General features: G+C 40.0%; 1 protein-coding gene across 1 annotated transcript; it reads right to left on the bottom strand.

The window, feature by feature from the left end:
* Window positions 1-1,993: 1,993 nt before the first annotated feature.
* Window positions 1,994-26,106, bottom strand: TMEM165 (transmembrane protein 165). Its single transcript, XM_087434345.1, has 6 exons — window positions 25,673-26,106; window positions 14,626-14,851; window positions 8,813-8,988; window positions 7,817-7,999; window positions 3,709-3,814; window positions 1,994-2,835 (listed from the first exon to the last, which is right to left on the bottom strand). Exons 1-6 carry the CDS (start codon window positions 25,877-25,879, stop codon window positions 2,759-2,761), a joined length of 975 nt encoding a protein of 324 aa, XP_087290471.1. The 5' UTR covers window positions 25,880-26,106; the 3' UTR covers window positions 1,994-2,758.
* Window positions 26,107-27,600: the final 1,494 nt, after the last annotated feature.

Below are 27,600 nucleotides of genomic sequence, written 5' to 3'. Positions count from 1 at the left end.
CCAGATTCTTTCTAACGTTCTGTGTGGTTCTTAGTGTGCTGCTTACTCTTGACATTGCCAACCTTACTGCTTGGTTCTTGGTTTTAAATAAAAAGTAGATGTAGCCTATAATTCTTACTTCCAAAAGGGTGGAGCTGTAAATGGCTAATGGATCTTGTGATAAGAATACTTATTTCTCCTAAAGCAAACATTTAATTGAAATCCAAACTGATTTACAAAAGGGAGATGGGCATTTTCCAGGTATTGTATTCAGCTCAAATCCTAAACTGCACAGAAGCATACAGGGATAATGAATAGTTTCATAGGTGCTATATTAGGTTCTCTGCTGAATTTCATGAGCTATGTTTGGAAATAAAATATTGTATAAAATGTGGATCATTTTGTTAACTTAATACTGCCATTTTAATTTGGTGTTACAACTGGTTACAGTTGTTTTTCAAAGCTATGCTTTGAGAAGAGGCAAAGTGTGTTATTAGCCTACCTCCACTCAGGCCTCTTGCTGTATGATCATTTTCCAGGTTATGATGTGCATAGTTTTTTAAAACTACACGTGCTATTATAATGCTCTTTCCCATAGATAGACTCTTGTAATGTATTCAGAACCTAAAATTACAGCAAAAGAGCCAAGCAGTAGAATTGTTTTTTTCATATATGTAAAAATAATTACATCCAGACTTTCCTTATTCAATTTTAAAAATAAAAAAATACCTCAGTGCTATGTTTTTCAGTATCACCTGCATTTCTCAAAAAATAACACCTGCTTTACGTGGCACATAACTTGTAATAATCATACTATTTTGGATTTTAAAGACAAGACTATTAAATGTTTTAAAATCACTACCAATGACATTTTCCTTTCTTTTATTCAGCAATGGAATCTAACGGCATTAGTGATTTTTACCTTGTAGCTTAGGTCTGACTATGGTACCTCAGAAAGCTATGCTGTTATTCACATATTAAATAAGCTAGTACTGGGACTGGCTGCCTGCAGTGCCAAGTTTGGGCTGTGATGGTACCAGCTACTTTCTAACAAGGACTTATCCTTTCAGTTCTTGGAAAAGAAAGAACGTAATTCCTTGCTTGTTCTGTTTACAATAATCTAAGGCAGTATTAGGGGTATCTAACTGCAGAGAATGAGGGTGTAGGCTGGGGATTTAACCTGAAATTTCTTTGAAGTGCTGTATCTTAATTCACAAACACTGTTTTTTTCTACCCTGTAATACACACTTTTTATGGTGAGAACTCCTTAGAAGTTTCCAAAAACGACTTTTTCATCAATATTTGCTACTGCTACTTTTAAACTGATGATAACCACTTTTGGATCTCTTCACAATAGTGGTTATCTATCTGTCTTTCCTACAAAGTTACTACTGCAGAACCGTTGCAGCATTTACAGTGCTGGGTGATTAACTAGGTTCTTTCATAAGCTCTTCAAATTACAAATTACTATACATTGTGACCGTCTGAAGTAGCTCTGTAAACCTGAATTGCTGTGTGTCTATTTTACCTCATACAAGGAACAAGCAGGAGTGAGTTTCCAGAAAACTGTCCTTTGGGGTAAACAGGCTATTAATGGCAGTGTTACTGCATATGGTAATAGAATATACCAGGCTGGGAGAAAGCAGTTATGCCGCTTGGATAGAATCTAGTTAGTAGTCAAGTCAGAATAGACTTCAATGACAGTGATTACTGAAGTTGGTATGATAAAATGAGGTAGCCTTGCCATAATGATGATTACGGGCTCTAGAATTAAACTGGTTTGACTCCCTGCTCTACCACGTAACCTTGGGCAAATTAACCTTTTTTTTTTTTAAACCTTATATTAGTATCTAGTACCTCATACAACTGTGTGACAGTTAAGTAAGGCAGTGCTTTAGAACAATGCTTGGCTCCTGTTTTTTGCATCAACTTTAGAAACTGGTCTGTAAGTATTTAATACTACCTTGATAAATTAGAAAGCTATGATCTTGTATAACACACAAGGAAAAACAAGCACTGGTCATACCACTTTTATTTATATTGTATCATCTATGTTACATTGTTTATTCAATATAGAAAAAATATGAATACACTCATAGTATTCTCTTTTAATTTGGTAATTCCCCATTGTCAAATATTGACTGTTTTTATATTGGGTTTCCTACCCAATTAAAAAAATGAAGACTGGACCTGGCAAACAATTCTTGTCATGTTATTAATTAATATAAAACATTAAGACATTTCTCTTGCTCTTTTTCTTTTTTTAAACAAAGAACCTAATTTTAAAAAGACTTCTGATTAAACTATTGCGTACTGGCTGGAGGAAATGTTTTAAAAGATAGATAGAAATTCATTCATTCTTCTCCCAGGAAAAATTTTAAGGTAAACATCTTAAAACACATCAGTGATCCAGGAGAAAAGTTAGATTCCTCATAAAGGGTCAGTGCTGAAAGAAAATCAGGTGGTGGGCCCCACCGCATAGTGGTTCTGTATATACCCCCTAAAAAAGCCAAAAATCCCTCAAAAAACGGAGACCACATGAACATAATTATACTGAAGAAAAGAAAATTGCACACTTAGACATCAGCTTTCTTTTAAAAATCCATGTTGCAAAGAATCAATGATTATTTCTTTTGGACATAATACTTTCATTAAATGGGTCAAACTCGCAAATCAATGCTACAAAATACAGTATTTTCCATCACTTTTAGTTATACTGTACACTATGTACATAAAGACATGAGTTACCTATCTTAAATACAAATGAACAAATAGCTTGTTAAAAACCAGAATCAGGACTTATAAATAGTGCAGAAAATGCAAACGCCAAAAATACAACGCCTCCTATGATTGTCACTGTAAGAGAAGAGAAAAAGGTTAAATAAGGCAAAATTCTTCTATGAGGGAGCCAAGACATTGCCCATTATTTTTCCAATCTAATAAACTAACTTAAAAAACAAGTTACAAACAGTTAAACCCCATTTCCTCAGCAAAGAACACTTAACATGCCTGACTCTGAACAGGAAGGATAAGTTTCTTCTCCAGCACTGTTTTGAGAAATGACAAAATTATATGACAGTGCTGACAACCAACAAAGGAACTATAACATCTTAAAATTCAATTAAAGAGAATGTTCAACAAATTTGACTGTTTTTATTCCATTTTTAGGACCTACCAGCTACATAGGAAATTTTCAGCAGAATCAGTAAATATGGTCTCCACCTATGATTCCCCATCTTGTAAGACATATTTTTAAGGCCAAAGAATTATCATATTTCCACATAATGTTTTTACTAAAATATGTTGACAAAAAGCTACTATGAATCCAGTAATGCTTTCTGATGAATCTGTATTTTACCAACATCTACACATGTGAGAAACAGGCTGTTTGCAGTAGTAGGGGCAATACATTGAACCTCTAAGAGATTATCATTACAAAGACCAAGTCTACTTCAGAAGTAAAAGCTTAATTAAAACAAACGGTATTTTCTTTGTTAGTCATGCGTGGCTTAATGATGGGGATACATTCTGAGAAATGCGTCATCAGGCGATTTCATCGTTGTGTGAACATGATAGAGTGCACTTACACAAACCTAGATGGTACAGCCTACTACAGACCTAGGCTCTATGGTACTAATCCTACGGGACCACCATTATATATGTGGTCAGTCATTGACCAAAACGTGGTTATGCAGCACATGATTGTAATTTAAAAAAAGAAAAACTTACCAGTTCTAACAGAGATTTTTTGTGCTATCATTCTTCCTCCAATTACTGCCAATCCGGTGCATAAGCAGTGTCCCACTGTTCCACCCACTGCCACACCATAGGGGTCCTGGAAGTAAGTATAACATTAATTTAAAACCAAGACAAACTGCTACCTGAGAAAGATAACTTTTAAGCACTGAAAATGGAGGTCAACAAGAACAAAAAAGTATAAAACAGTTCTAAAAATTCAGGTGTATAATTTATGAAAAGTGTAATAGCTGCTTGAAGGAATATGTTCCAATTTATACCTAGGACTGCAGATAAAAGTAGAAAAAAACTCAAATATGTATAAGATCAAAATAACCCTGGCCCAGTGGCGCAGTGGTTAAGTGTGCATGCTCCGCTTCAATGGCCCGGGGTTCACCGGTTCTGATCCCAGGCGCGCACTGATGCACTGCTTGTCAAGCCATGCTGTGGCGGCATCCCATATAAAGTAGAGGAGGATGGGCATGGATGTTAGCCCAGGGCCAATCTTCCTCAGCAAAAAAAGAGGAGGACTGGCATCGGATGTTAGCTCAGGGCTGATCTTCCTCACAAATAAAAAAACCCTAAGTCAGCCTTTCAGCAGTTCTTAAACTTAATTCACAGGCAATATTTAGCTCTTAAGTGTCAAGTGATAAGGAGACTTACCCTAGACATCTCTTCCCTCAGGCAGTATTTGATATTGTGAGGAAACTAAGCCTTTACAGTATAGTCTGACTATGCTTCCCAAGAATGGAGACCTTGCCTGCCTTATTCTCCACTGCATCCTCAGTGCTTTAACTCAGCCCCAGGAACATAGTATTCATTCAGTAAACACTTACTACCAGAGCTAACTAGAGGTACTCAGATTGGGAAAACCAGTGAAAGTTTTCCAGAAAAGATAGCCCTGAAGAATGAGCAGGAGGATTTGACTTTGTTTTGTGGGAGAGGGAACACACTAGTAGATAGCAAGCCAGCAGTAAGAGACAACTACAGAGTACTTCAGCATTTCTAGAGAGCAGTCCATCAGGGTAGCAGGGAGCTGGGTGATAAAGGACCCTGTAAGCTTAGCTAAGAATTTACAGACTTTTAGACACTGGTTGGTTTTTTGCTGGGGAGTGACAGAACAGATTTATGCCTTCAAAGTCTAGTGTAGAGAATGAACTGGAGGCGAGGTGATCAGTTGGGAGGCTACTGCAATAGCCCTGGTTAGAAACAATGTTGGCCTGGATTGGGATGGGAGACTGTAGGCAGAGAAAAGCAGATGGATCTGAGAGAAACTGAGGCATAACTGATACCTTAGTGATACGTGAATGATAGATGTTATCAAAGAGAAAAATCAGGCATGACACCCAAGTTTCTCACCCATAATTCTGTGGATGAATCATGGTAATACCAACGTGATTAGAAAGGTAGAGAAAGCACTGGAGAAAGGATTCGTGGATGCCGACAGGAGTTAAAAGTGGAGAAGTCCAAGAGTGAGTTGAGTTCAATGGTGAATCAGCTGCGGGACTGAATAAAATAACCCTGGGAGAGAATGCAGGAGGATGCTGACAAGACAATCGTGAGGAAAGCAACACTGAAGGGATGACAGAGGAAAAGGAGCCCAAAGGAGACTGAAAAGGTGGCAAGGCAATTAGCTTCCCAAGATGACCTCAGCGGGACCTGTTGATGGCTGCAGCACCTTATCAACATTACCGGTGAGGTCAGAAACTAGAATCCAGGGGGTTTAGTAAGCAAGAAAATAGAGCCAACTCCTGTTCCCATCACAGCCAAGCCCTCTGAGACTGGGGGAAGGCGAGGAAGAGGGTTGTATTTGGAAGGGAAGTAGAACTGAGGAAGGGGTAAAACATTTTTAGATGAGAAAAACTTGTGCATGCTAAAATGCTCAAAAAATTGGGCTGGGAGAAACGCAAAGATTTACCCTGGAAGTGGAGGCATGGGGGGCTGGGATCCAGAATACAGGAGGGAAAGGACTGCCACTGTGATGGGTGGGAATGAAGAAAAGATGCCTTCTGCTTCTCCCTGTGAAGTAGGAGGTAGGGCTGTTTGCTGTAGAGTGGACAGTTTGAAACATCTGCTGTGAAGAACAAAAGAGTGGGACTATATTTCCCAAATTCTGTTTGTGTATTGTAACTTCTAAAACTGGTATCCCAGAAGATGGTTTCATTCTATTTAAAAGTGGTACTTGAAAAATCACTGGATTAAATAAAATTAAATAGTTCCTTTAATGCAGGACTTTTCAGAGTCTTTGTTATTTTGTATACTCAGCCTTCAAAACAAAACCAGGATATATTATTTGACCCTGGAATCTTCTCTTCTTTTTCTTTTTTTGCTTTGTACCCAGGAACATCTCAAAGGACACTAGGATTCTGTGAAATCCAATGTGGGAACACTCAATTATGTTGGAAACAGAAACGAAGTTCAGACTAAAATGGATTGAACTAGACTTACTGTATCGTTTATACAAAAAAATTACCAAAAAAAAATTAGGTATGTGAAGGGAACAAAAATAGATAACCGTATTTCTGCCCTTGAAAAGCTCGTTACATATCCCCAAGGTGCTGGCAGTGTTGAAGGTGGCTAACACCGAACGCTCACTGTATCAGGGGCCCTACATGCATTATCTTGTTTCATCCGTAGAAAAACCCACGAAGGAGGCCACAGGGAGGTGCTGCAGTCATGTGGCCACGTCGCAAGAGACTCAAACCCAGTCAGCGTACGCCGTGCTGCTAGAAGGCAGTGGACCAAGGTAACTCACAGACAGGGAATCCTGAGCCTTTCAGGGGTCACTCTGTGCCATTCAGATGATAGCATTAAGAAAAATGCAATGATTCTGCCATCATGATAGCTCACCATGGCAGAACCACCACCACCACAACACAACGCTCACTTACTTTCAAGTCCCAATGCTGGCAATCTGAAAGCCAAAAAAAAAAAGGCTAGAATTCAAGAAAAATATAGGCCAAGGCCATTAAAGTGACATTTTTAAAGATAGTTTCTTTTAAAATATGGTAATCGAATGAAAATTCGAGTTCCATTTTCTCCAAAATACAGCATTCTTGAGGCCTCTCTGACAAAACAGCCCTGCCTCAACTATCTTAGTCCTTGCGTTCAACTCTTGTTTTATATTTTAAACTGAAGCCTATGTTAAGGAACTTGTGCTTTTATAGTAGGTATTTCCTAGGAGTTAAAAACAAATACAAATCAAGCTTGTTATCTAAATCTTACCATCTGATAAAAACAATATAATTTAATAGATATAGAAACAGATAAGAAATAATATTGGTTAAGAGCAAGAAGAGCCTGGAAAGTAGCAGCAGCATCCATCCCTCTACCATCTCCTCAGTAAAGCTTAATAAATGTGTGAAAAAGAAGACACCTCAGGTAAAACTTGACTATTCCCCGCAAGAGAAATAAAGATAAAAATTCTTTAAAAACAGGTATCTTTTATGTAAGTAGCACTTGACAACTATGAACAAAATATAGTAGAAAAGGCTAGAAACAGATAGCCCTGGCTCTAGTCGTTGCCCATGTTTCTGACTAACTTATGTCCTCGGAAAAGTCATCCAGTCTCTCTGGGCCTCACATTCCTTATCTGTAGAGCGAAGGCTAGAACAAGATGGTCCTAGGTCTTAGTATTCTGGGGCTAAGACTTAAATTTTCTAATTAATCTTTGCAACGGTCAACTGTCTCTTCAGCACAAGGAACAGAAGAACCCAAAGATATCCACTTTAAGTCTTGCTACATTTATTGCCAAACTGGCCTTTAATAATAATATCTCAGCAAGTATAGAAATGAAAGTTCTGAGAAAAGAAAGAGAACTAAGCCAAAACAACTGCCACAGCGTCATTTCAGCCAAACTGAAGGGAAGAAGAGTCAAAAGAGAGCAATTAAGTTTGGACACAGGAATACTATCTGACTGACTGTAGAAACTGGAAGAAGGTCAACTTTAAAGAGTAGCAGGATTATGAGATCTAAAACAAATAGTCTAGCATATGCAATAATCCCTTGGCCCACCTTGACTCTGCCTAGTGTCCTCTGGGGCAAAGGAGCATTAGTTATGCTGAGTTAATACAGAAGCAGTCGGCCCTCAAGTACCACTCACCTCTCGAGCTGCCAAAACAATTGTAGTTAGTTGAGAGCGATCACCCCATTCTGCTAAGAATGTTAACGTAAGAGCCTGAACAAAGATGGGTGAAATAAAATGCAGCCACTTTTTCTGAGGTATTGTTGTGCTTGTACCCGTTTCAACATCTCCTGGTCCATTTAGGAGTTTGGTTCGTTGAAACTAAATTAAAAAAAAGGAAAAAAAAGACAATCCCAGGAAGCAAATCAAAATAGGACAAAATTACTTAATCTTTCTTTTAAGAAGTGTTTAAATTCTATGGAATATGCTCCAAGAAACTAAAGTTATGTAACCTCAAACTTCTCTTTTGAACCACTGGTTTCACATAGCAACAAATGCTATATTCTCAATTCTTCCATTCCACCCAAATAAAATAAACCAAATGGGGGCCAGCCCAATGGCGCAAGTGGTTGAGCGCGCGTGCCCCGCTGCAGTGGCCCAGGGTTCGCAGGTTCAGATCCCGGGCGCGCACTGACGCACCACTTGTTAAGCCATGCTGTGGCGGCGTCCCATATAAAGTGGAGGAAGATGGGCACGGATGTTAGCTCAGGGCCAATCTTCCTCAGAAAAAAGGGGAGGATTGGCATCAGATGTTCGCTCAGGGCTAGTCCTCCTCACAAAAATAAAATAAACCAAACAATATTTACTGATCATTTGCTATCCTAGATGCTGTGGGAAGAAATATGTAAAATTATAAACCACAGTTCCTGCTTTTCTTATAATAAATCTAATTAAGGAACCTGATTACACATGTTCAGTATTCATCCCCACATCCTTTCTCTACCACATTTACACTAATCTAGACAGAGTCATATCACAGTCAGGTATAGGAATGAAAACTAAGCAAAATAAGCTATTTTTGTGTAGCCTACATGTATCACACAGATATGGAGGACCACTGCAAAACCTCTGGATGGTGTTTATTCATAGCCGAGTGCCTTTTTGGTCCAGATATTTAACAGTGCTATGACTTACTTCTTCATCTTTTTTCTTCAATTCTGCTTGAACTTCTTCCAGTTCCTCTTGACCTTCATCTGGACTCATCTTTAAACCTTCCCGAAGCATTCTAATGCCAAAAATGGCAAATAATGCAGTTGAAACATAGTATGTATACACTCTAGGGATGACTGTGGTGGCATAGCCAAACAAAACTGGGAGAAAATGCAACAATGTATCTGGTTAATTAGCGCGCATCACAATCAACCAAAGGAACAGTTAACTTCAGAAACCATAATTTACCACTGTTTTAAAGGAAAAAATGGTTCACATTAGATGCTAATCTAATATGTAATAACCCCTCAATAATTTCACTTCTTTCCCTCCACCAATATTGAACCCTTAGGTCTAGCCAATGACCTAACATAGTTTATCAAGAAATCAATGGTCCAGTTGAAGACGGCACATGTTCCACAAGGACCTCTCCTGAGATAATGAACTCTTCTCCAGTTCGGCCAGGGGCTAGCTTGCCACATGTCGTACAGGGCATAGTACTTGAGCTAGAAGGTTAACTCTGATGCCCTCTAAGGATCCTGAAATCTTATAACCTGGAAGCTACACCATTTTTCTATGTAAATGATATTTCTTCATCACAAATCCTTAAATTACAAACTTATATAGTGAAGAATCATGACAAGGTTCTCATATGGCATGATTGAAACTCTGCTCCTTTGTAACTATTTAAAATAAGTATATCTTATGAAAGAAAACTAATAATTCTTCATACATATATTAAAATAACATTTACAACAGACTCAAACTTATTTAGTACCATTCTTTCCCATCATCAAGGCAACAGGACAGTATATAAGTTATACAAAAAACTATTACTTGGAACTACATCAAGAACCCAAATCCTAAATGTGAAACACACACAAGTAATATCAGTTCAATAATTAAAACTTAAAAACCATGGAAGGGCCAGAGGATATTTCCATATATGTAATAAATGCAATTACTCTTTAGTTCACAAGCTCTTTTTATAAAATGAGTACAACACTTAGAAATTTGCCTGAACATCAAATGTATAACTGCATAGGTAAACTATTCCCTACTTCATTACATTACAAAATTGAAAAGATTTTAAAATCATGTTTAGAAATGTACCAAACATATGCTTATGTGCACATCTATATTTGAATTATATATGTATGTATATTTGTGTATATGTGTATGTATGTGTGATACAGACATGTTTTCTAGCTCTGTCCACTGAAAAGGCCAAGAAGCAAAGATATCTCAGTAACAACGAGCCAACTTTACACCCATATCTTAGTTTCTTATACCATTCCCCAGTAAAGGCTCCTCAGAGAAATGATTAATTCAAGGACTGGGCAGAGTATGTACAAGAGGAACTTGTATTATCTTGTTATACTAGAAAGTAAGGAAGCACAAAAACAAATAATGGGAGCATGTCACAAGGACACGGGTGCCAGTCTAGAGGGGCTCCCAGCCACCAAATCTGGGACAATTTAAGCAACAATAGAGTTAACTAATTAATTATAAACCACTGAAAAAAGGAATTCATGAGTTCATACTGATAATAAATAGACAAAACAATGGGAGAGGAAGGAGACCTCTTTCTTGGAGCAGCATGCCGAGGCTCACTGGTAAATATGGATGAGGTACTGGAATTAGCCATCATTTTGCAAGCATCAAGGTTTCGATCACGTAAGAGTCATCAACTGATGCTAAACTATAGGAAACAGATATTTGTATTGTCTTAAAGTAGCTCCCTAAAGATTGCATATTAATTGCAAGGGAAGAGAAAAAGACAGTATATAAGAGAAATCTTGACCAGGTGATCAAAACTAACATCATCAATGAGGGACAAATGGACATCATGTGCTTCCAGATGTGGTATCTTAGAGGGACAAACATCACCTATGCAGTGTTCTAGTCAAGAATGCATAACCTCAATCTAATCACGAGGAAACACCAGACAAACACAAAATGAGGAACAGTCCATTAAAGGGGGAGGGGCTGTATTCTTAAAAAATGTTAATATTGTAAAACATGTAAGAAACAGCTGTGGAAACATTTCAGATTAAAAGACTATACAGATGATAGATTAAAGTAATGAATCTATTATGTATATAAAGATATATACTAAATTATGTGTATACATACACATATCTATAGATATACAAATTGCATATGTACACGTATATATTATATATCTATAGATAAATAAATCATGTGTGTACATACACATAATTTTATTTAGATTATAGATAAATGGACAGATAGGTCACAAATGCTAAAGCAAATGGGTAAAATGTTAACAGGTGTCTGGATAAAAGGTATATATAGGTGTTCTTTGTGCTGTTTTATTTTTGTAACTTTGTAAATTTAAAATATTTTCCATAAAAAATTTTAAAAATTTAAAAATGAAACGTAGCAAACTTTTTAAATCTCCTAAACTTAGTCTTCCTTCTATCTTCAGATGATCTAAGAAACTGTTACTATTTACTGACACTTATAATCCCACCTTTTTTGCCTTGACAGCTCCATAGAGAGCAAAACACTACTTGGCATAACTGTTTTTCTAACCCCGGTTACTGTCCCTCTATTTCCTCTTTCCTTGGAAATCTTTTCTCAGACACTCAAGCCCGTTTGCTCCAGGAACGAGAGGTTATTTCTCTTTAAGCAAGTGCTTTGCATCAAGTCAGAATGGAGCTACAAATGTACTGGTCCTTCTATATCTCGGCAATGTTGACGTTCCAAGAAAGATATCTGGAGTGAAGATACAGATTTGGGAATTGCTGACTTACAGGTAATTAAACTGAGAACACTCAGCACAAGAACATTAGCGTGAAGGGAAAAAAATGGGCCAAGGATAAAACTGTGAGGAATATCAATATTTATGGTACAAAAATTTTTTTCAAAGAGAAATTAACCAGAAGCACCTGGTGTCACAGAAGCCAAAAGAATGAAAAGATAGGAATGCCCGTGAGTGTGGTCTAAGGGGCTCATTAAAATCAAAACTGAACTCTGTAATAAGAAAAGCTGATTACTGAAGCCTTTACAACAGCGTTAGAAGCAGAAATCAGATTGCAAGTGGATAAAGAGTGAAATGGGAGGAAGGCTCTGAGAAGGAGGGGAACAGCAATAATAACAAAATTCTAACATAGATATGATTATCATCCCTGTTGTCAGACGGCAGAGAGAGGCTAGGTAAATCCCCCAGCTGAGTGAGGAGGCAGAGCCTGGATACACCCCAGGCAGCCTCCCTAGCCTGCTTAGCCCTCTGCTGAAGTATAAAAGAGATGCATGTGGGGCCGGCCGCAGCGCAAGCAGTTAAATGCATGCGCTCTGCTGCGGCGGCCGGGGATTCGCCGGTTTGGATCCCGGGCGCAAACCGATGCACCGCCTGCTGAAGCCATGCTGTGGTGACGTCCCATATAAAGTAGAGGAAGATGGGCATGGATGTTAGCCCAGGGCCAGACTTCCTCAGCAAAAAAGAGGAGGACTGGCATCGGATATCAGCTCAGGGCTGGTCTGCCTCACTAAATAAATAAATAAATAAATAAAAGAGATGCATGTGAGCAATCTACAAACTAGGACTGACATACCCCCAGGAGTACACAAAGACTTTACAAGCGGACAAAGATTAATAGTTTGTAGAAGAATCTATTTCCAGAAGTTCAACTTCCATATGTACTCTTTCCTAAAACTCATCTGCCTGAAAACATGCTTGTAGTCAAAGGAGTCATGCGGGCCCTCCTTTCTCACATCTTTCTTCAGTTGCCCTCTGCCCACTTTACAAAGATGCCTTTTACCCAGCTTCCTATGTTCGTTTCCCCACAGTATGGAGAGACAGATATTCTAGGGCATCAAAAAGGGGGTGTGAAATACTGGTGTCCTCAACCAAGCCATCATAAACCAAAGATAGAGCTTTGGGTCTTCCCTGTCTTATACAAGTTTCTGATAAGGTCATGGCATTAGAAATAAGGTATTTTGGCCCTGGTAGAAATAATTTTCACTTAGAAATTGTCCCTCTTTCATCTGCCAACCAGTGTAAACAAATGCATTTTCCCTAAGGCAGAGTCTTGTTACAGCAAAGAGAGCATCAGAAAGAAATACGAAAGCCCACTGACTGATTTCACCCAGGTGGCACACAAGGCTAAGTTCCATGCCTAATCCATCCATCCATCCTTTTTAGAATTGGAATTCTAAGGCAGATGGTTGTCATGGGGATGTATACGATGTTTATTTAAATTCAAAAAACCAGTCAAATGCTTTCTGACAGAAAATAAGCATGACTTAGATGATTTACTATGGACTTACTAGAACTGCCATGGCAATTAGGGAATGTGGTAGATATTTTCCATAAATTGAATGAGCTAAATCTGCAGCTCCAAAGTTCCAGAAAAATATATTTAAAATGTGATAAGATACAATTTTTAAAATGAAATCCTTTCTTGACAAAAGTACTCTGAATTTAATATTTCAATTTTCTCAACCACTTCTAAATGTATACAGTTAAACAAGGTAGTTTTAAGTACAAGACTAACATGTATAACAATGGTCAGTTGATAAATTTCAGAAAAACTTTTTTGGTATACCTGGGTTTCCAATTCTCTGCTTTCAAGAAAATCGACAGAAGACGTTATTAAGTTGTTAGCTGGTAAATCATTAAAAATCATTTTTGATGATAGACTAGTATGTGATTTTTAGCACATAAGCCAGAAGTTCAATGAACTGAACGAGACAGCTATAATAAAATTTCTTCTTATCTACTTATTTATATGAGTAATATTTCTCAGCCCTTAAATCCATTTAAAAAAAAAAAAATCAGCATTGATTCTAAACCTTGCTTCATTCTAGCAATAAGTATCATTCATGGTCATATAAACTAATTTGAATCATGTCATTAAGAGATGCATTTCCAACTTTTTAAAAATGTTTGTTTAATTTGTGCTATATTTTGCTTTGATCAACTCTACTAATAACTATAACTCAATCCATAAAAAATGTTAACATTTAGAGACTTAAAGGAAATATTCAGCGTCTTTTAAAATTCAATTTATATGCATATTTTTGCTGAGGATAAATATGACAGTGTGATCCACAAAAGATTTTCAAGCAAAAACTTATAATCATTAGAGTAAAATTCTATGAGGAAAGTAAGTGAAAATAAGAATTAAAGGAGATAAAAGAACAATGTAAATTCCAAACATTAAAGAAGAGTTTGTTCATGTTTTTTTAAAGGAATGATGGTGATGGTGGGTATCAAATTGTTAATGGTATTCAGATTCCATTGGGTATATCTTAAAATACACTTGAAAAAAAAATACTTTTACACAATATACCTATTTCTAATATATAACATATAAATAAACTTATCTGGACTGAAAAGAAAAAAAGCAAGGATTAAAAAACTAATGAATGGGCCGGCCCAGTGGCATAGTGGTTAAGTTCGCGAGTTGGGATCCTGGGCGTGGACCTACACACTGCTCACTGAGCCATGCTGTGCCGGCATCCCATATGCAAAAGAGAGAAGACTGGCACAGATGTTAGCTCAGGGACAATTTTCCTCACCAAAAACAAACAAACAAACAAACTAATGAATAAATGAGGAATATGTATCTTGACTGTGAATAGCTGAAAATTTAATTTTAAAAGTGCAATACGATTTTTAGAAATTTATGTACTGAAACCATTTTCTATTTACTAAATTCTGGAAAGTGAACCAAATTCTAACATAACTAGTTGAATGTGACTCAATACCACACACCATGCTTTCTCCCTAATTCAATAAACTCATTAGGAAGAAAAAGGAAACTCACCTGATAAGCACGTCATTAGGCCCAGGGCAAGCATAGCACCAGCCAACACTGTCAAACGGTTGTAACGCATTGCCATGATGGCTGCTATAAAAAATGTCTTATCACCCAGTTCAGATACAATGATAACTGATATGGCAGCGACAAATGCATGGATAAATCCCAAATTAGTTTGAGCAGCTGGATCTTCTTTATTGGTATGAACCGGGGCAGCTGGTGTAAAACCTTTCTGAAATTAAAAAAATATAAATATCAGCTATTTTTTGAAAAAAATCATTATTTAAAATTCTTTTATTTTGTATGTGAATTGTTTTTCTGTCATGGTCATTAGACTTATTTACTGTCTAATCACTTTGAAAGCCATCAGTAACGACAGCAATCTCTGATTGATGATTGCTACAATGCAGATCCAAATACAATTCTACCAAACAATTGGGAAAAAACAAGAGTAGAGACCAGCTATATCTACACATTACAATTACCTTATTTTCTAAGTACTTGTGAGTTTAGACTTAGTTCTTAGCTATGTCTCATTCAAATTCTTATTCATAACTTGGGTAGAACACCAACATACGTTTATTAGTAACAGGAAGCTGAGAGAAATTTCTTTAACACTTTAGACGACAAAGCGCTTAACAGGCTAGAGCAAGAGTTGGCTCTAAAGCGAGGTCTAATATAGCTGGATATATGGATGGTCCTACACTAAAGTCTAAAAATATCCTAGGAGGTATGGGGCCTAATAAAAAAGACAAACTAGAGTCTTGGTTGGCGTTAAGGTCATTTTAAGTTAAAAATGTGACAAAGCTCCAAAAAGGCAGCAAGCACTTTAAAGAGTTAGTGACAAGCCCATTATTCTGCGCTGCTCAGCCCTTACCCGTAGTCCTGTACTGGTTCTGAGGCACCACATTTTAAGAAGGCACTGCCCTCTGAAGATCACCCCAGATGGGAGAGACTCTAAAACCAGGGACTGGCAAGCTACTGCTGAGGCCAAGTCCAGCTAAGAATGTTTTTCACGTTTTTAACGGGTTGCGGAAAAAAAAAAAAGGGAGAGGGAGGGAAGAAGGAAAAGAAAAGTATGCAACAGAGACCTGAAGTAGCTTGCAAATATGAGGCCAAACCTAAAAATATTTATTATCTGGCCACTACAAAAAAAAAAGTTTGTCAACTTAGGCTCTAAAACAATCACATGAGGGACCAGGAAGGACTGGGTGCCTGTGTTCCAATAACTGAGAAAGTCTCTATGGTCCCAAGAGGTAGAACTAAAAAGCTACAGATGGCAGGTTTTAGCTTCACCGAGAGAAACGATTTCTACCCTAAGAGAGCCACCTGAAGCTGAAATGGACTGCTAGAGAAGGTGGTCAATTCCCTCCTCAACGTCAAGAGTTCCAGAAGCACCACCACCTACAGGAAATGTGCTTTATCAGTGGTCCTCAACCAGAGCAATTTTGTCTCCCAGGGAACTCAGGGCAATGTCTGGAGACATTTTTGGTTGTCACAACTGAAGGGTAACTACTGGCATCTGGTGGGTCGAGGCCAGAGACACTGCTGTGGTCAGGACATAACACAGGACAGCCTCCCCCCCAACACACCACAAAGATTTATCTAATCCAAAATATCAATAGTTCCCAGGGTGAGAAACCCTGGACTAGATAAATCACTTCTAAAGGTCTCTTCCAATCCTAATAGCCTACTTTAATTAATTTTTAAAGCCTATGAATCTCTAGAAACCTAAGAGATAAAAAAGAAAAAGAAAACCCAAGAATGCATGAGATTTTTGACAGGATAAAAACAGACGTACTTTTTTTTTTCCAAGGCCCCAGTCAGAGATGTCAGAGATAAGAATAAGATCCTAAATTCTTGGTGTGCATGTCATTCCTTAACACATGACAGAAACATGACTCGTAAAGACCAGAAAAATTGGGCTGGCCCCGTGGCTTAACGGTTAAGTGCGTGCGCTCCGCTGCTGGCGGCCCAGGTTCGGATCCCGGGCACGCACCGACACACCGCTTCTCCAGCCATGCTGAGGCCTCGTCCCACATACAGCAACTAGAAGGATGTGCAGCTATGACGTACAACTATCTACTGGGGCTTTGGGCGGTGGGGGAACCTTTGAAAAAAAAAATCAGAAAAATTTAGGCATTAGTTAGACTAGACCTCTGACCTAGAAATATTTTAGAAAATATTTGGTGTTAGGGCTAAATCAAAAGGGCACCTTGGAAGCCAGCTCTTGATTTTTTTGTGTGTGTGTGAGGAAGATCAGCCCTCAGTTAACATCTGCCAATCCTCCTCTTTTTTGCTGAGGAAGATAGGCCCTGGGCTAACATCCATACCCATCTTCCTCTACTTTATATGCGAGGCCACCACAGCATGGCTTGCCAAGCGGCGCATGGGTGTGCGCCCTGGATCTGAACCGGCGAACCCCGGGCTGCCGCAGCAGAGCGGGAGCATTTAACCGCTTGCGCCACCAGGCAGGCCCCCAGCTCTTTCTTAAGCAAGCACCATTTGAAGGGATTCTAGCTCTCCCTCCATTACCATGTTAGTTCCATTTACACTGGTAAAAATGAGCTTCCTTTCTCCTCCAATACCCTATGAGCATTAAACATCATTAAAAACAAAAAGCATTTTCATTTGGCTTTCACTAATGCAACATTTTCCTCTTGGATATACCTTTTGTATGAAGAAATTTCACTTTTATTTCACATTTATTTCAAATTTCATGTTTAGGATATGACGTCCAAGAAAAGTTTTAGGAATAAATATACACCATTTACGACCAATTAGCTCCATGCTCAAACAGAAAATGTTTACTTTTAAAAACAAACACAAGAGCAATCAAAACTACATATTCTCGGGATTTTATAATTCCCAGCCATAAAACCTTGGCCACATTACTTAGCTTCTCTGTTCCTCTGTGAAATGAAGAGGATAAAATAAAACTTGCCTTACAAGTACACCAAAACAAAACAATACATATTCTTAAAATCTTTTTAAAGTATACAAAACACAAGAAAAATCAACTTACAGCTTTTGTGATATATTGAGCTGGTCCTGGATAGCCAAAATCATACATAGTGTTAAACAACCACCAACCATAGTGATAAGAATTTAAAACAAAAGTATCAGGGTAATATGAAGATAGAAGATTTTTAAAACTTAAAATGTTAATAAATAGGGTCAGAAAATGATCAGTTACCATTCATTCATTTGTTGTCAATCAAATGCTTAAGTGCTTACTATGAGTAAGGATCACCTCCTTTTTCTCATTCACCTTCAGAGCCACAATGTGGCAGTTTAACATGTGGGCTCTGGAATCAGACCACCTAGATTCACAGCCAAGGCATTACCAGTTACTATATGAGCTTGGGCCATTAAGTTTACCTCCCTGTGACTCAAGCTTCATCTGTAAGATGAGGGGTACCTACACCTCACAGGGCTGTTGTGAGGATTAAATGAGTTAATACACACGAAGCCCTTAGGATGGTGCCTAGTACCAAGTAAGCACTCAGTTAAACTTAGTTATTGTAGCACACCACAACATAACTAGTTTAATCTTCCTAAAACTAATCTCATCACTTTATAACACTGTTTAAGAAACTGCAATGGCCTTCTTATGCCTAGAACATACAATGCAAGTTACTTACTTCTGGTAACTATCTAACACCTCCCAACTAATCACATACCAGTCCCCAAAATGAACCTTACACTCCATACTGAAGGATGAGCCAGAGCAGCACTATCCAACAAAGAATAATGCAAGCCACATAATGTAATTGTAATTTTTCTGGTAGCCACATTTAAAAAAGTAAAAACAGATAAAATTATTTTTAATAATATTTTATTTAACCCAATATATACAGAATACCACTCTAGGAATATTTTTTAAGTTACTAATGAGATACTTAACATTCTTTTTATTTATACTAAGTCTTCAAACTCCAGTGTGTATCTTCTCACCACATACACCTCATGCACATCTCAATCTGGACTAGCCACATTTCAAGTGCTTAAGAACCATCACATGGCTCATGGCTATAGTACTGGGCAGGGCAGCTCAAGAGCATGTCAAGCTTTTGGTAACCACAGCCTTCAATCATTCAGTCCTACTTCTCTTCCTACAGTCTTTTCATTATCCCCCTATTCATCTAGATTCTTCAAGATCCAACTTATGGAGAACCTCTTGAGCAAGGCCTACCCCAACAACTCCAGCCCCTAATGATCTTGCTCCCCTCAAATAAAACAATGCATACTGTGGGCAATGAGTCTTGGCAGGTACATGATGGAAACAAAGTTTAAGATAGGAACATTCAAGGAGTTAATCTTTTTGTATTAGAAACATGTATAAATATAATGTTATTATTTGTAATAATAAAAAGAGACAAAATAACTAAATGTCCATCAATAGGGAACTGGTTAACTAAATGGTAGTTCTATATATTGGAATATTATGGGGCTAACAGTAAGAATAAGAATGTTTTATATGTACTAATAAGGAAAAATCACTAAGATACTTTGAAGTTGAAAACAAGTATGTATTACATATGTAGTCATCAGATGTACGTGTGTGGAGGGGCGGGGAGTTAGGTAGGTATATAAAGTATACACACAGTTGTTAATGCACACCAAATCTCAGGAAACAGTCAACAGTGGGTGTTTCCAGGGAAGGAACCAGGATGACCAGAACAGGGGCCAGCAAACTTTTTCTTAAATGGCCAAATATTTAAGCTCATGAGCCATGTCTCTGTGGTAATTACCCAACTCTGATGCTGTCACTTGAGATCAGCCATAGATAATACTTAAATGAATGGGCATGGCTCTGTTCCAATAAAACTTTATTTAAAAACAGGCAGTCAGTGGTAAACTGCAGTTTGCTGACCCCAGAACTAGAATACAAGAGGAGAAGACACACTTATCACTCTACATTCTTCTGTACCTTTTGGATTTTTTACCACACACAGGATTATAGACACCTGTTGTGTACCACTTGAAAAATCTCTTGACCCAATCTCTTATTCCAGCTACGGAGGCCCAATTCCTTGTAGGCTATAACTGGCTGCAGGTACAACCAGACAGTAAATACTCTGCACTTACTCATTCACTACCCAGAAATATGGAGGAGTCAACACCTGTGGGGCAACCTTTGAACAATGGGAGAAGTCAGTTCTAAGTTTCATTTCACAAGGCTCCTTGTAAGTCTCAGTGGGATTCATTAGTCACTTATGGAGTGCTAACTTGAAGATGCACTGGGGTGAATGCATTTACCTCCTTCCCTGGACCAACAGTTTAAAAGAATACAGGCATGTTCTGAGAACAGAGCAAACCATCAGAGGAATGGCTGGGGTAAGATAAGAAAGATAAATTGGGCCCAGAGTGAAAATCCTATATGTTCAGGGACCAGCTCAGAGGCAAGTAAGAAGTCCTTAAAAGTTTCTGAGTAGAAGACACAAACATGATTATGGCACTGTGACTAACAGATGAGGGCAGAAAGCAGAGAATACCAACCACTGGACCAATTAATTAGGAGGTCAGCTACACAAGACCAATGCTGAAAACAAAATAGAGAAGGAAAAAATACTGCACATGACGGAAAGGAAAAATTAAGAGAACTCTAAAAAGGGGGGAGAATCAAAGATGATGCTTAAGTTTTCTACCTAGTTGACTGGGAGAAATATTCATATCCCTACAAGGTATGTGGGAAAGAGGAATAAAAATAAGGGGTTTGGTTTCAGACATGTTCAATTTGAGGTGATAAAAAGCATTTTAAATAAAGGTTTCCAAGAGGTCATTAGAAATGAGACATCTGGGCCGGCTCCGTGGCTTAGCGGTTAAGTGCGCGCGCTCTGATGCTGGCGGCCCGGGTTCGGATCCCGGGCGCGCCCCGAGGCACCACTTCTCCGTCCAACGTGAGGCCGAGTCCCACGTACAGCAACTAGAAGGATGTGAACCTATGACATACAACTATCTACTGGGGCTTTGGGGGGAAAAACTGAATAAATAAAATCTTTAAAAAAAAAAAAAAAAAGAAATGAGACATCTGAGTTTAGGCCAGCACAGCCTCAAGGTACATGTCTGGCTGCTGGCAGCCTAAATATATCAGCTAAAGCTTTGCAAGTAGATGAGATTTCCAAGGAAAAAGGCAGAGATAAAGCTGAAAACATGAGCCTTAGAGAATATCTATATTTAGGGAAGTGGGTGGAGAGGGGAATAAAAAAGAAAACAAAACTGTCTTAGATATGTGGAGAGCATCACAGATGATCAAGCTACAGGCAACCACCCTTCACCGAGCTACTAACGAGATGCCAGGTATTTTCACATACATTGTTTTGATACTTAAAAACCTTAAGAGCTGTTATCCCAACTCAACACAAGAGGAAAAACTGAGGACCAATAGGGTTAAATAATTTTCCCAAGTTCATACAGACAAGATGGGGTAGGACGCGTAAAAATGTGGAGAGTTAACAGTGTCAAATGAGAACTCAAAAAGACCCCTGAATTTAGCAATTAGGCAGGTTCAAAAATGGAATTTCAATAAAAAGGGGCTAAAGCCAGATAATGGAAGACTGAAGCAAAGTGGAAAAGCAGCTAATTCCCTACATAGAAATTTGGTTTATAAAACTGAAGAACAGAAACTAACGTAGTCAAGTAGAGTTAAATTAATGGCCTTTTTTTTCTCTTCTCAAATAGGAGAAACCTGTGGGCATGTGTAAGCAGATAGAAAGGAACCAAGGAAAAGGGGAGAATAAAGACACTGAGGAAGGAAAGTACTGGAGGTCAGAGGAGAACAGGCACAAGGACAGAGGAGGGATGGAAAGGATGATGATTTTGTCCAATATATGAAGACAGAAGTATAGGCATAGAAGCAAATATCTGGATGTGTACAGGAGGGTCAGATGCAGTAACCATAATTACAATTTTGGCATCCCACTGTTCATTACACAGTGTTACAGCATATTAAGTAATGAAATAGCACTCTCCTCAGTACAAATACCACTATTTCAGTATTTTAATTTGGGACTGAAACTCAAATTATTTACATCTTGAGAGCAGGGTCAACAACTTATAATTAAAAAAAAAAAAACTTGCTGAATAAAATTCTGCTTTACTCAATGTTAAAATTAGTTCCAAATTGAAAAATTATGAAAAAAAACTACCTTCATTTAGAAAGTATTCTTTTATGCTTTCATGATCTTCACGAGAAGGAAGAAAATGACAATCAACAATGAAAAAATAATTCCTATTCTAGTTCTAGAGTTCAAATGAACACATATGTGACTATATTGAAACTGACACAGATACCTGCATCGGAATCTCCATCTACACATGATGAAACTAGAAGATGAAGATGCTTTCTTTGAAACAAAATCTACAGCCTGTTACCAAGAAAAAGACTGATGTCCCTGCAAAAAAACAAAAACAAAGTCGCTCAACAAAAGTTATCACACAAGAGGGGAGATTATTTGAAGATAAAGGAGTCAGAAGAAAACACTTAGAACTGGCTTAGATCTGTCTCCTCACCATTACTTTATTGTATGAAGTCAGAAAAACCTTTTTCCAAAGTTGGCAAAATGTGCACAAAAATATACATGCAACTTAAACAACGACACCATGGATAAGCCTGGTTTTAAAAGATAGCATTAAAATAAAAGATTAAATGACATTTTATTATAGATTTTCACTATCACCTCTTTTTATCTATGGGCAGTTTAGTTTGTTGTTGCATTGCTGGTCTTTTTGTATGTGTGAGGAAGATTGGCCCTGAGCTAACATCTGTGCCAATCTTCCTCCACTTTGCATGTGGGACGCCAGCAGAGCATGGCTTGATGAGTGGTGTGTAGGTCCAAGTCCAGGATCCGAACCCGTGAACCCGGGGTCGCCAAAGTGCAGCACACAAACTTAACTACTATGCCACCACGCCGGCCCCTAGTTTGTTGTTTTTTACATAATATTTCATTTTTTAATTAATGTTACTTGCTAATTCATATTAAAATAATATACACTTAATTACATTTTTATAAATACATTTTTATTTAATGAATTTTAATTTTATTTTTATGAATGTTGTTTTGTGATGTACTTATAAATTTTGACATTTGAAATGTATTAAATGTATTCAGTTTCACTGATTTTTTTTAATGAATTACTTTGATGGTAGATTTCATTACAAATTATTGTTACCAATTCAGTAACATAATGATCATTTCATTCTGACACAGCAATCACGAGTAAGACGAGAGTCCTCATACCTGATGGCCTCAATCTTAGCTGTAAAGAAGCTATAATTGGGAGTCTGGACTGGATGGAGCAGGACTGCAACTTAATGAAAATGGAAAAAAGTCTAAAATATTGTGTGGAGCCTTCTCACAGTTAAAATATAATAAATAAAAGAAATGCCAAGAAACAGTAAAGCAGAAATACAATAACAAGAATGAGTACTGGGTCAGGTAACAGGCTTTTGTGGCTTTATCGACAGTGTTATGCAACCAGAGCAGTTCTTTGGATTTCCAGAAAATGCAGCAAATCATAAATTACCTTTATTACATCTATCTAAAAAAAGCAAATGATACTTATATTACATAGTTTAGAAAACATGTGAAAGAAAAATACTTCCAACATACTGTAGTACTGTAGGTGGCGAAAAAAACCACTTGAGCCATATCAAAAAGTTACATGAAAATATAATTAAAACAAGACAATTAGATTCTACTAAAATATGGAAGAAATTTGAATAACTTCGTATCTAAAAAGAACCACCAAAAATCCTATTATATTGTGCCTGCCCCTTCCCTCCACATCCCCAGCTTTAAAGACAAAGATCCTTAAGACCCTTTAAATATGGTTACTGGACACTGGTGCCTTTATTTTACATGGCTAGATTTTAACAAGCTGTCTAAAAGGGTATAAATAGCCATACCTACCACTACTTGTACAGTCAAAAATCACCACACAAAACTCTGATGAAAGGCCTGGAAAGTTACGTTCATATCTCTTTTTTTTTTATTTTTTTTTCCCCCAAAGCCCCAGTAGATAGTTGTATGTCATAGCTGCACATCCTTCTAGTTGCTGTATGGGGGACGCAGCCTCAGCATGGCTGGAGAAGCGGTGCGTCGGTGCGCGTCGGTGCGCGCCCGGGATCCGAACCCCCGCCGCCAGCAGCGGAGCGCACGCACTTAACCACTAAGCCACGGGGCCGGCCCATATCTCTTTCTCACTCACTCACAAAGCTACTTAATCCCAAATAGTTTTAAAATAAACTTCTGATAATGAGTTAAAGGACAAAAGAAGGCTAAATGATGAACACTAAGAATAAATGTCATGAATCAGCATTTCAGTTAAATTTCAGAAGTAGAAATGATGGGCAGCATCAGCTGGGCCCAGGAGTGCCACAGGGGGAGAGAAACTGCTTTTAACCAGGAAATTTTAGGCAGGTCTTCACAGAGAGGAGGTATCTGCTGGTGCTTCAAAGGTGGGACAGGTTCTGACCAGTGAGTGGGCTTCAAGCTCCGTGACGCCCTCTTTTAGGAAGGCCTTTTGTTGGAGAGACTAACGACAGAGCACATGGCCCGTCTCTGGTTTGAGTATAGCAGTCCTCTCTTATCCGTGGTTTCGCTTTCTGCGGTTTCAGTCACCCTTGGTCAACTGCCGTCCAAAAATATTAAATGGAAAATTCCAGCAATAAGCAGTTCATACTGTTAAGCTGCATGCCGTTCTGAGTGATGAAATCTTGCTTGGTCCCACCCTGGGCGACTGTCTCAGTATTGCAGTGCTTCCGTTCAACTAACTCTTATTTTACTTAATAATGCCCCCAAAGCGCAAGAGGAGTGATGCTGGCGGTTCCGACATGCCAAAAAGAAGTTACTGTTGTTAATCTCTTACTGTGCCTAATTTATGAAGGAAACGTTACCACACGGATGTATGTCTAGGGGGAAACACAGTATACATAGGGTTTGGTAGTATCCCCCCTTTCAGGTATTCACTGCGGGTCTTGGAACCTATCCCCCAGGACAGGGGGCGGGGGGACTACTGTATAGCATATGAGCAACGGAGTGGGGGCTAAAAAGCCTGAAGGTGGGCTGCGGCCAGATCAAGAAGAAACCTGAACATGCTGCTCAAGAGGCTGCGCTGAAATGAGTACGCAGGGCAACTAACTGAAGCTTCCCGAGAAGTAAAACAGAACTCAGCGTTTAGGAAGATTAGTTAGGTGGCCACAGGCTGAATGTAGCCTGGGGCGGCAGTGGGAGGTTGAGAGCCAAAACGTCCATACTAGAAGAGAGCACAGAGGGCCTGAATTCAGGAGACCAAATTGGAAATGAGGAGAAAGCCCAGGACTGGCAGAGGGAAGAAATCTTAAAACGCTGCCGAGATTTTGAATACAAGTGACTAAGTGATGCTACTAACATAAATTAAGGCCGTAATTAATATCTATTTAGTGAAGGCCAAAGAACAGGGTCCCGGTACACTTAGCAGTTTATTTTTGGCATCCCATACCTCTGCACACCCTGTACTGTTAAGGTTCTGCGTTCCTAAGGGCTACTGCCTACAAGCCAGAACATGTTGTTAAAAAGTGAGAGTCACGCTTCATAATCCATACATATTTGGCAAAAACGACCAGGTCGTGCAAAGCTGAATTTGGGTAAGCAGTTTGGGATAAGCTGTTTCCACAATGAAATGGCCGATGTTGTTATCCTCAGACAATACGCGAGGCCTCCCAGCCTCCCTGTTAAAAACTTTCTACCCGGGATGAGCATGTCCAGCGCGCTGGGATACATCAGATCAGCAAGATGCCCTTTGCTCCGCGCATCCCTGTCCTCCCGAACTAAATGTTTCCAGTGGGCTGCCTGCTGGGCTCTCCCGTCCCCTCCCCCATAAGGAGCCGGGCGCGGCCAGGCCTGACCGGGAAAAACCGCACTCCGCCGTCTTCCCCCCCGGGAACCGGGGCCGGGCTCCCCTCCCCCCGCCGGCAGCCCGGGCCGAGGGCGGCGCTCCGGGCGGCCGCGAGCCTGGTACCCGGCGCGCCGGCTCCGCAGCCCCGCCCGCCCCGGCCCGGCTCGCTCACCTCGGCCCGGGCTGGCTCGGGGCCCTGCGCGGCCGCGGGCTGCGCCTGCAGCTGCTGGGCAGGCGCCGGCGGTTCCTTGTTCCGGTGGCTAGGATCTTCGTCGGGGACGGCCCGGACCCCGGCCGGGGCCCACAGCAGCGGAAACAGCAGAAGCAGAAGCAGCCGGGGCGCAGATGCGCGGCCGCTGCCCCGGGCCGCCGCCGCCATCCCGCCCGCCGAGACGGCCGCGCACGGGCGCCGCAGGAGGAAGTGCCGGCGACGGGAAGCCTGGACCCCGAGCCGCCGCCGCCGCCGCGCGTCCCTCACGCCTCGCCGCCGCCGCCGCCGCCGCTTAGTGAGGAGCCGGCACCATGCGGGAGGTGGCAGGGGCGGGCGTGAGGCTTAGGGCAGGCCGGCTTCCGCGGCCGCAGGCTCGACGCCCCTCCTCTCCCGCGACGGCCACAGGACTCCGCCGACTGTCTCAGGGCGGCCCAGCCCAATTCCTCCGGGCCCCGCCCCTGCCCTTGACGGCCTCCCATTGGCCCAGCGTCCGCCTCGGCGTCGTGACGTCCTCGGGCAGGTTGAGGTGCGGCTCGCGCCCTCCTCCCATTGGACCCGGCGCTCCCGGCATGTACTGGGCGCCACGTGACCTTCTCCTCGCATCCTTCTGGCGCCCCAGCCGGGACCCTCTTCCTTTCTCTCTCTGCCCACGGTCCCGGCGCTGCACGGCTCTTTACTTTTGCTCCCTTCTGCCTTAATATCCATGCCGGCCTTTCGCTTCTCTTAGCTTTTTCTAGATGTCAAATTAGTTCCAGCGCCTTGGTTACGTGGCACTTGCGGGAAGCGCCACACCTAGCCCGGTTCCGCACTCCCTCAACGATTCTCGGTGCCGTCTCCGAGGCGGCGATCTACTGAGGGTCAAGATACGATTATTTAAAACAAACCACTAAAATAGGACTTCGGAAATAGACAAAATTTTTCAAGCTTTATTTTAGATATTGTCCGTTTGCCTATAATCACCCCCAGACCAAAAACATCCAACATTGCGCATGTCCTGCAACGCCTTTGCGTTTTGGATGTTTTGTGCTGCACCTATCCTAGACTGGCTTCTCAAAATGTTTGGCTTTTGAAATTGAAGGATTTTTGAAGGATGGGGATTGGGCTGGGCACGAGTAGAAAACAGGAAAGGATGGTTGGTTGGACTTGAGAATATTTTTACATCTAATATAAAAAATTGAGCTATTTAGTTATCAGAAGTTTGACTAAGATAGTGCTAACCAAGTGCCAGGCACTGTTCTAAATACTTTACATATATTTACATGTATTAAACCTGGACTTTGTGAAGAGCTAGGGAAGGTTATCACTAAATACTGAAACAAGACATGAATCCACCAAAACAATCTGTGGCAAAGTGGACAAACCTACTTTGAGTTCACTGAAGATACCATGTTTTGTCATGGGTTAAGCTTTTGTCCACACTGTTCTTCCTGTCTGTAATTAACTTCCTCTATTCTGTCATTGTAAACTCCCCCTCATACTTCCAAACCTGTTCAGGCCTGACCTCTCAGAAGCCTTCCTGAAACACCTCCTCTTACAGAATTCATCACTCTCCTTCATGCTACTGTAGCTTATGCATGCTTCTTTTATCGTGTAAGTAACCAGGATGCCTCCTACACAGTTTGGGGTACAAGTATTGTGCTTCCCAGTTCATCCTTAAAGCGCAAATATTTGAGCCCTCACAAACCAGTAATAGAAAACCGGGAAGTCCAGACTGTCCTCCCTCCAACTGCCTCTGCTTTATGCATACAAGATTTGCTGTGCTTAAGAGGTACCTGAAAGGGAATCCAGTGGCTCAGTCTCATGGCTGAGGAAGAGGGGTAAATGTGGCAAAACTGGCCACGTGTCCCTGATTCTTGGAAGGTGCTTGGGTTCTTCTCTAGGGTGGGCCG

The sequence above is a fragment of the Ceratotherium simum genome, chromosome 8 (genome assembly GCF_057802395.1).
Source record: "Ceratotherium simum simum isolate JZ-2026a chromosome 8, ASM5780239v1, whole genome shotgun sequence".
Classification (NCBI taxonomy): Eukaryota; Metazoa; Chordata; class Mammalia; order Perissodactyla; family Rhinocerotidae; genus Ceratotherium; species Ceratotherium simum.
Note: the sequence above shows the minus strand (reverse complement) of the source record. Positions and strands in the feature narration are given on the sequence as shown.

Bases quoted from the DNA above. Each gene is read 5' to 3' on its own strand.
- TMEM165 (XM_087434345.1), bottom strand. From the start codon at position 25,879: ATGGCGGCGGCGGCCCGGGGCAGCGGCCGCGCATCTGCGCCCCGGCTG. The intron at 14,852-25,672 runs GTGAGCGAGCCG...TTTTAATTTCAG, and splicing joins CCGAGCCAGCCCGGGCCGAG to AAAGGTTTTACACCAGCTGC. The intron at 2,836-3,708 runs GTAAGTTTTTCT...CTTCTCTTACAG, and splicing joins AAAAATCTCTGTTAGAACTG to TGACAATCATAGGAGGCGTT.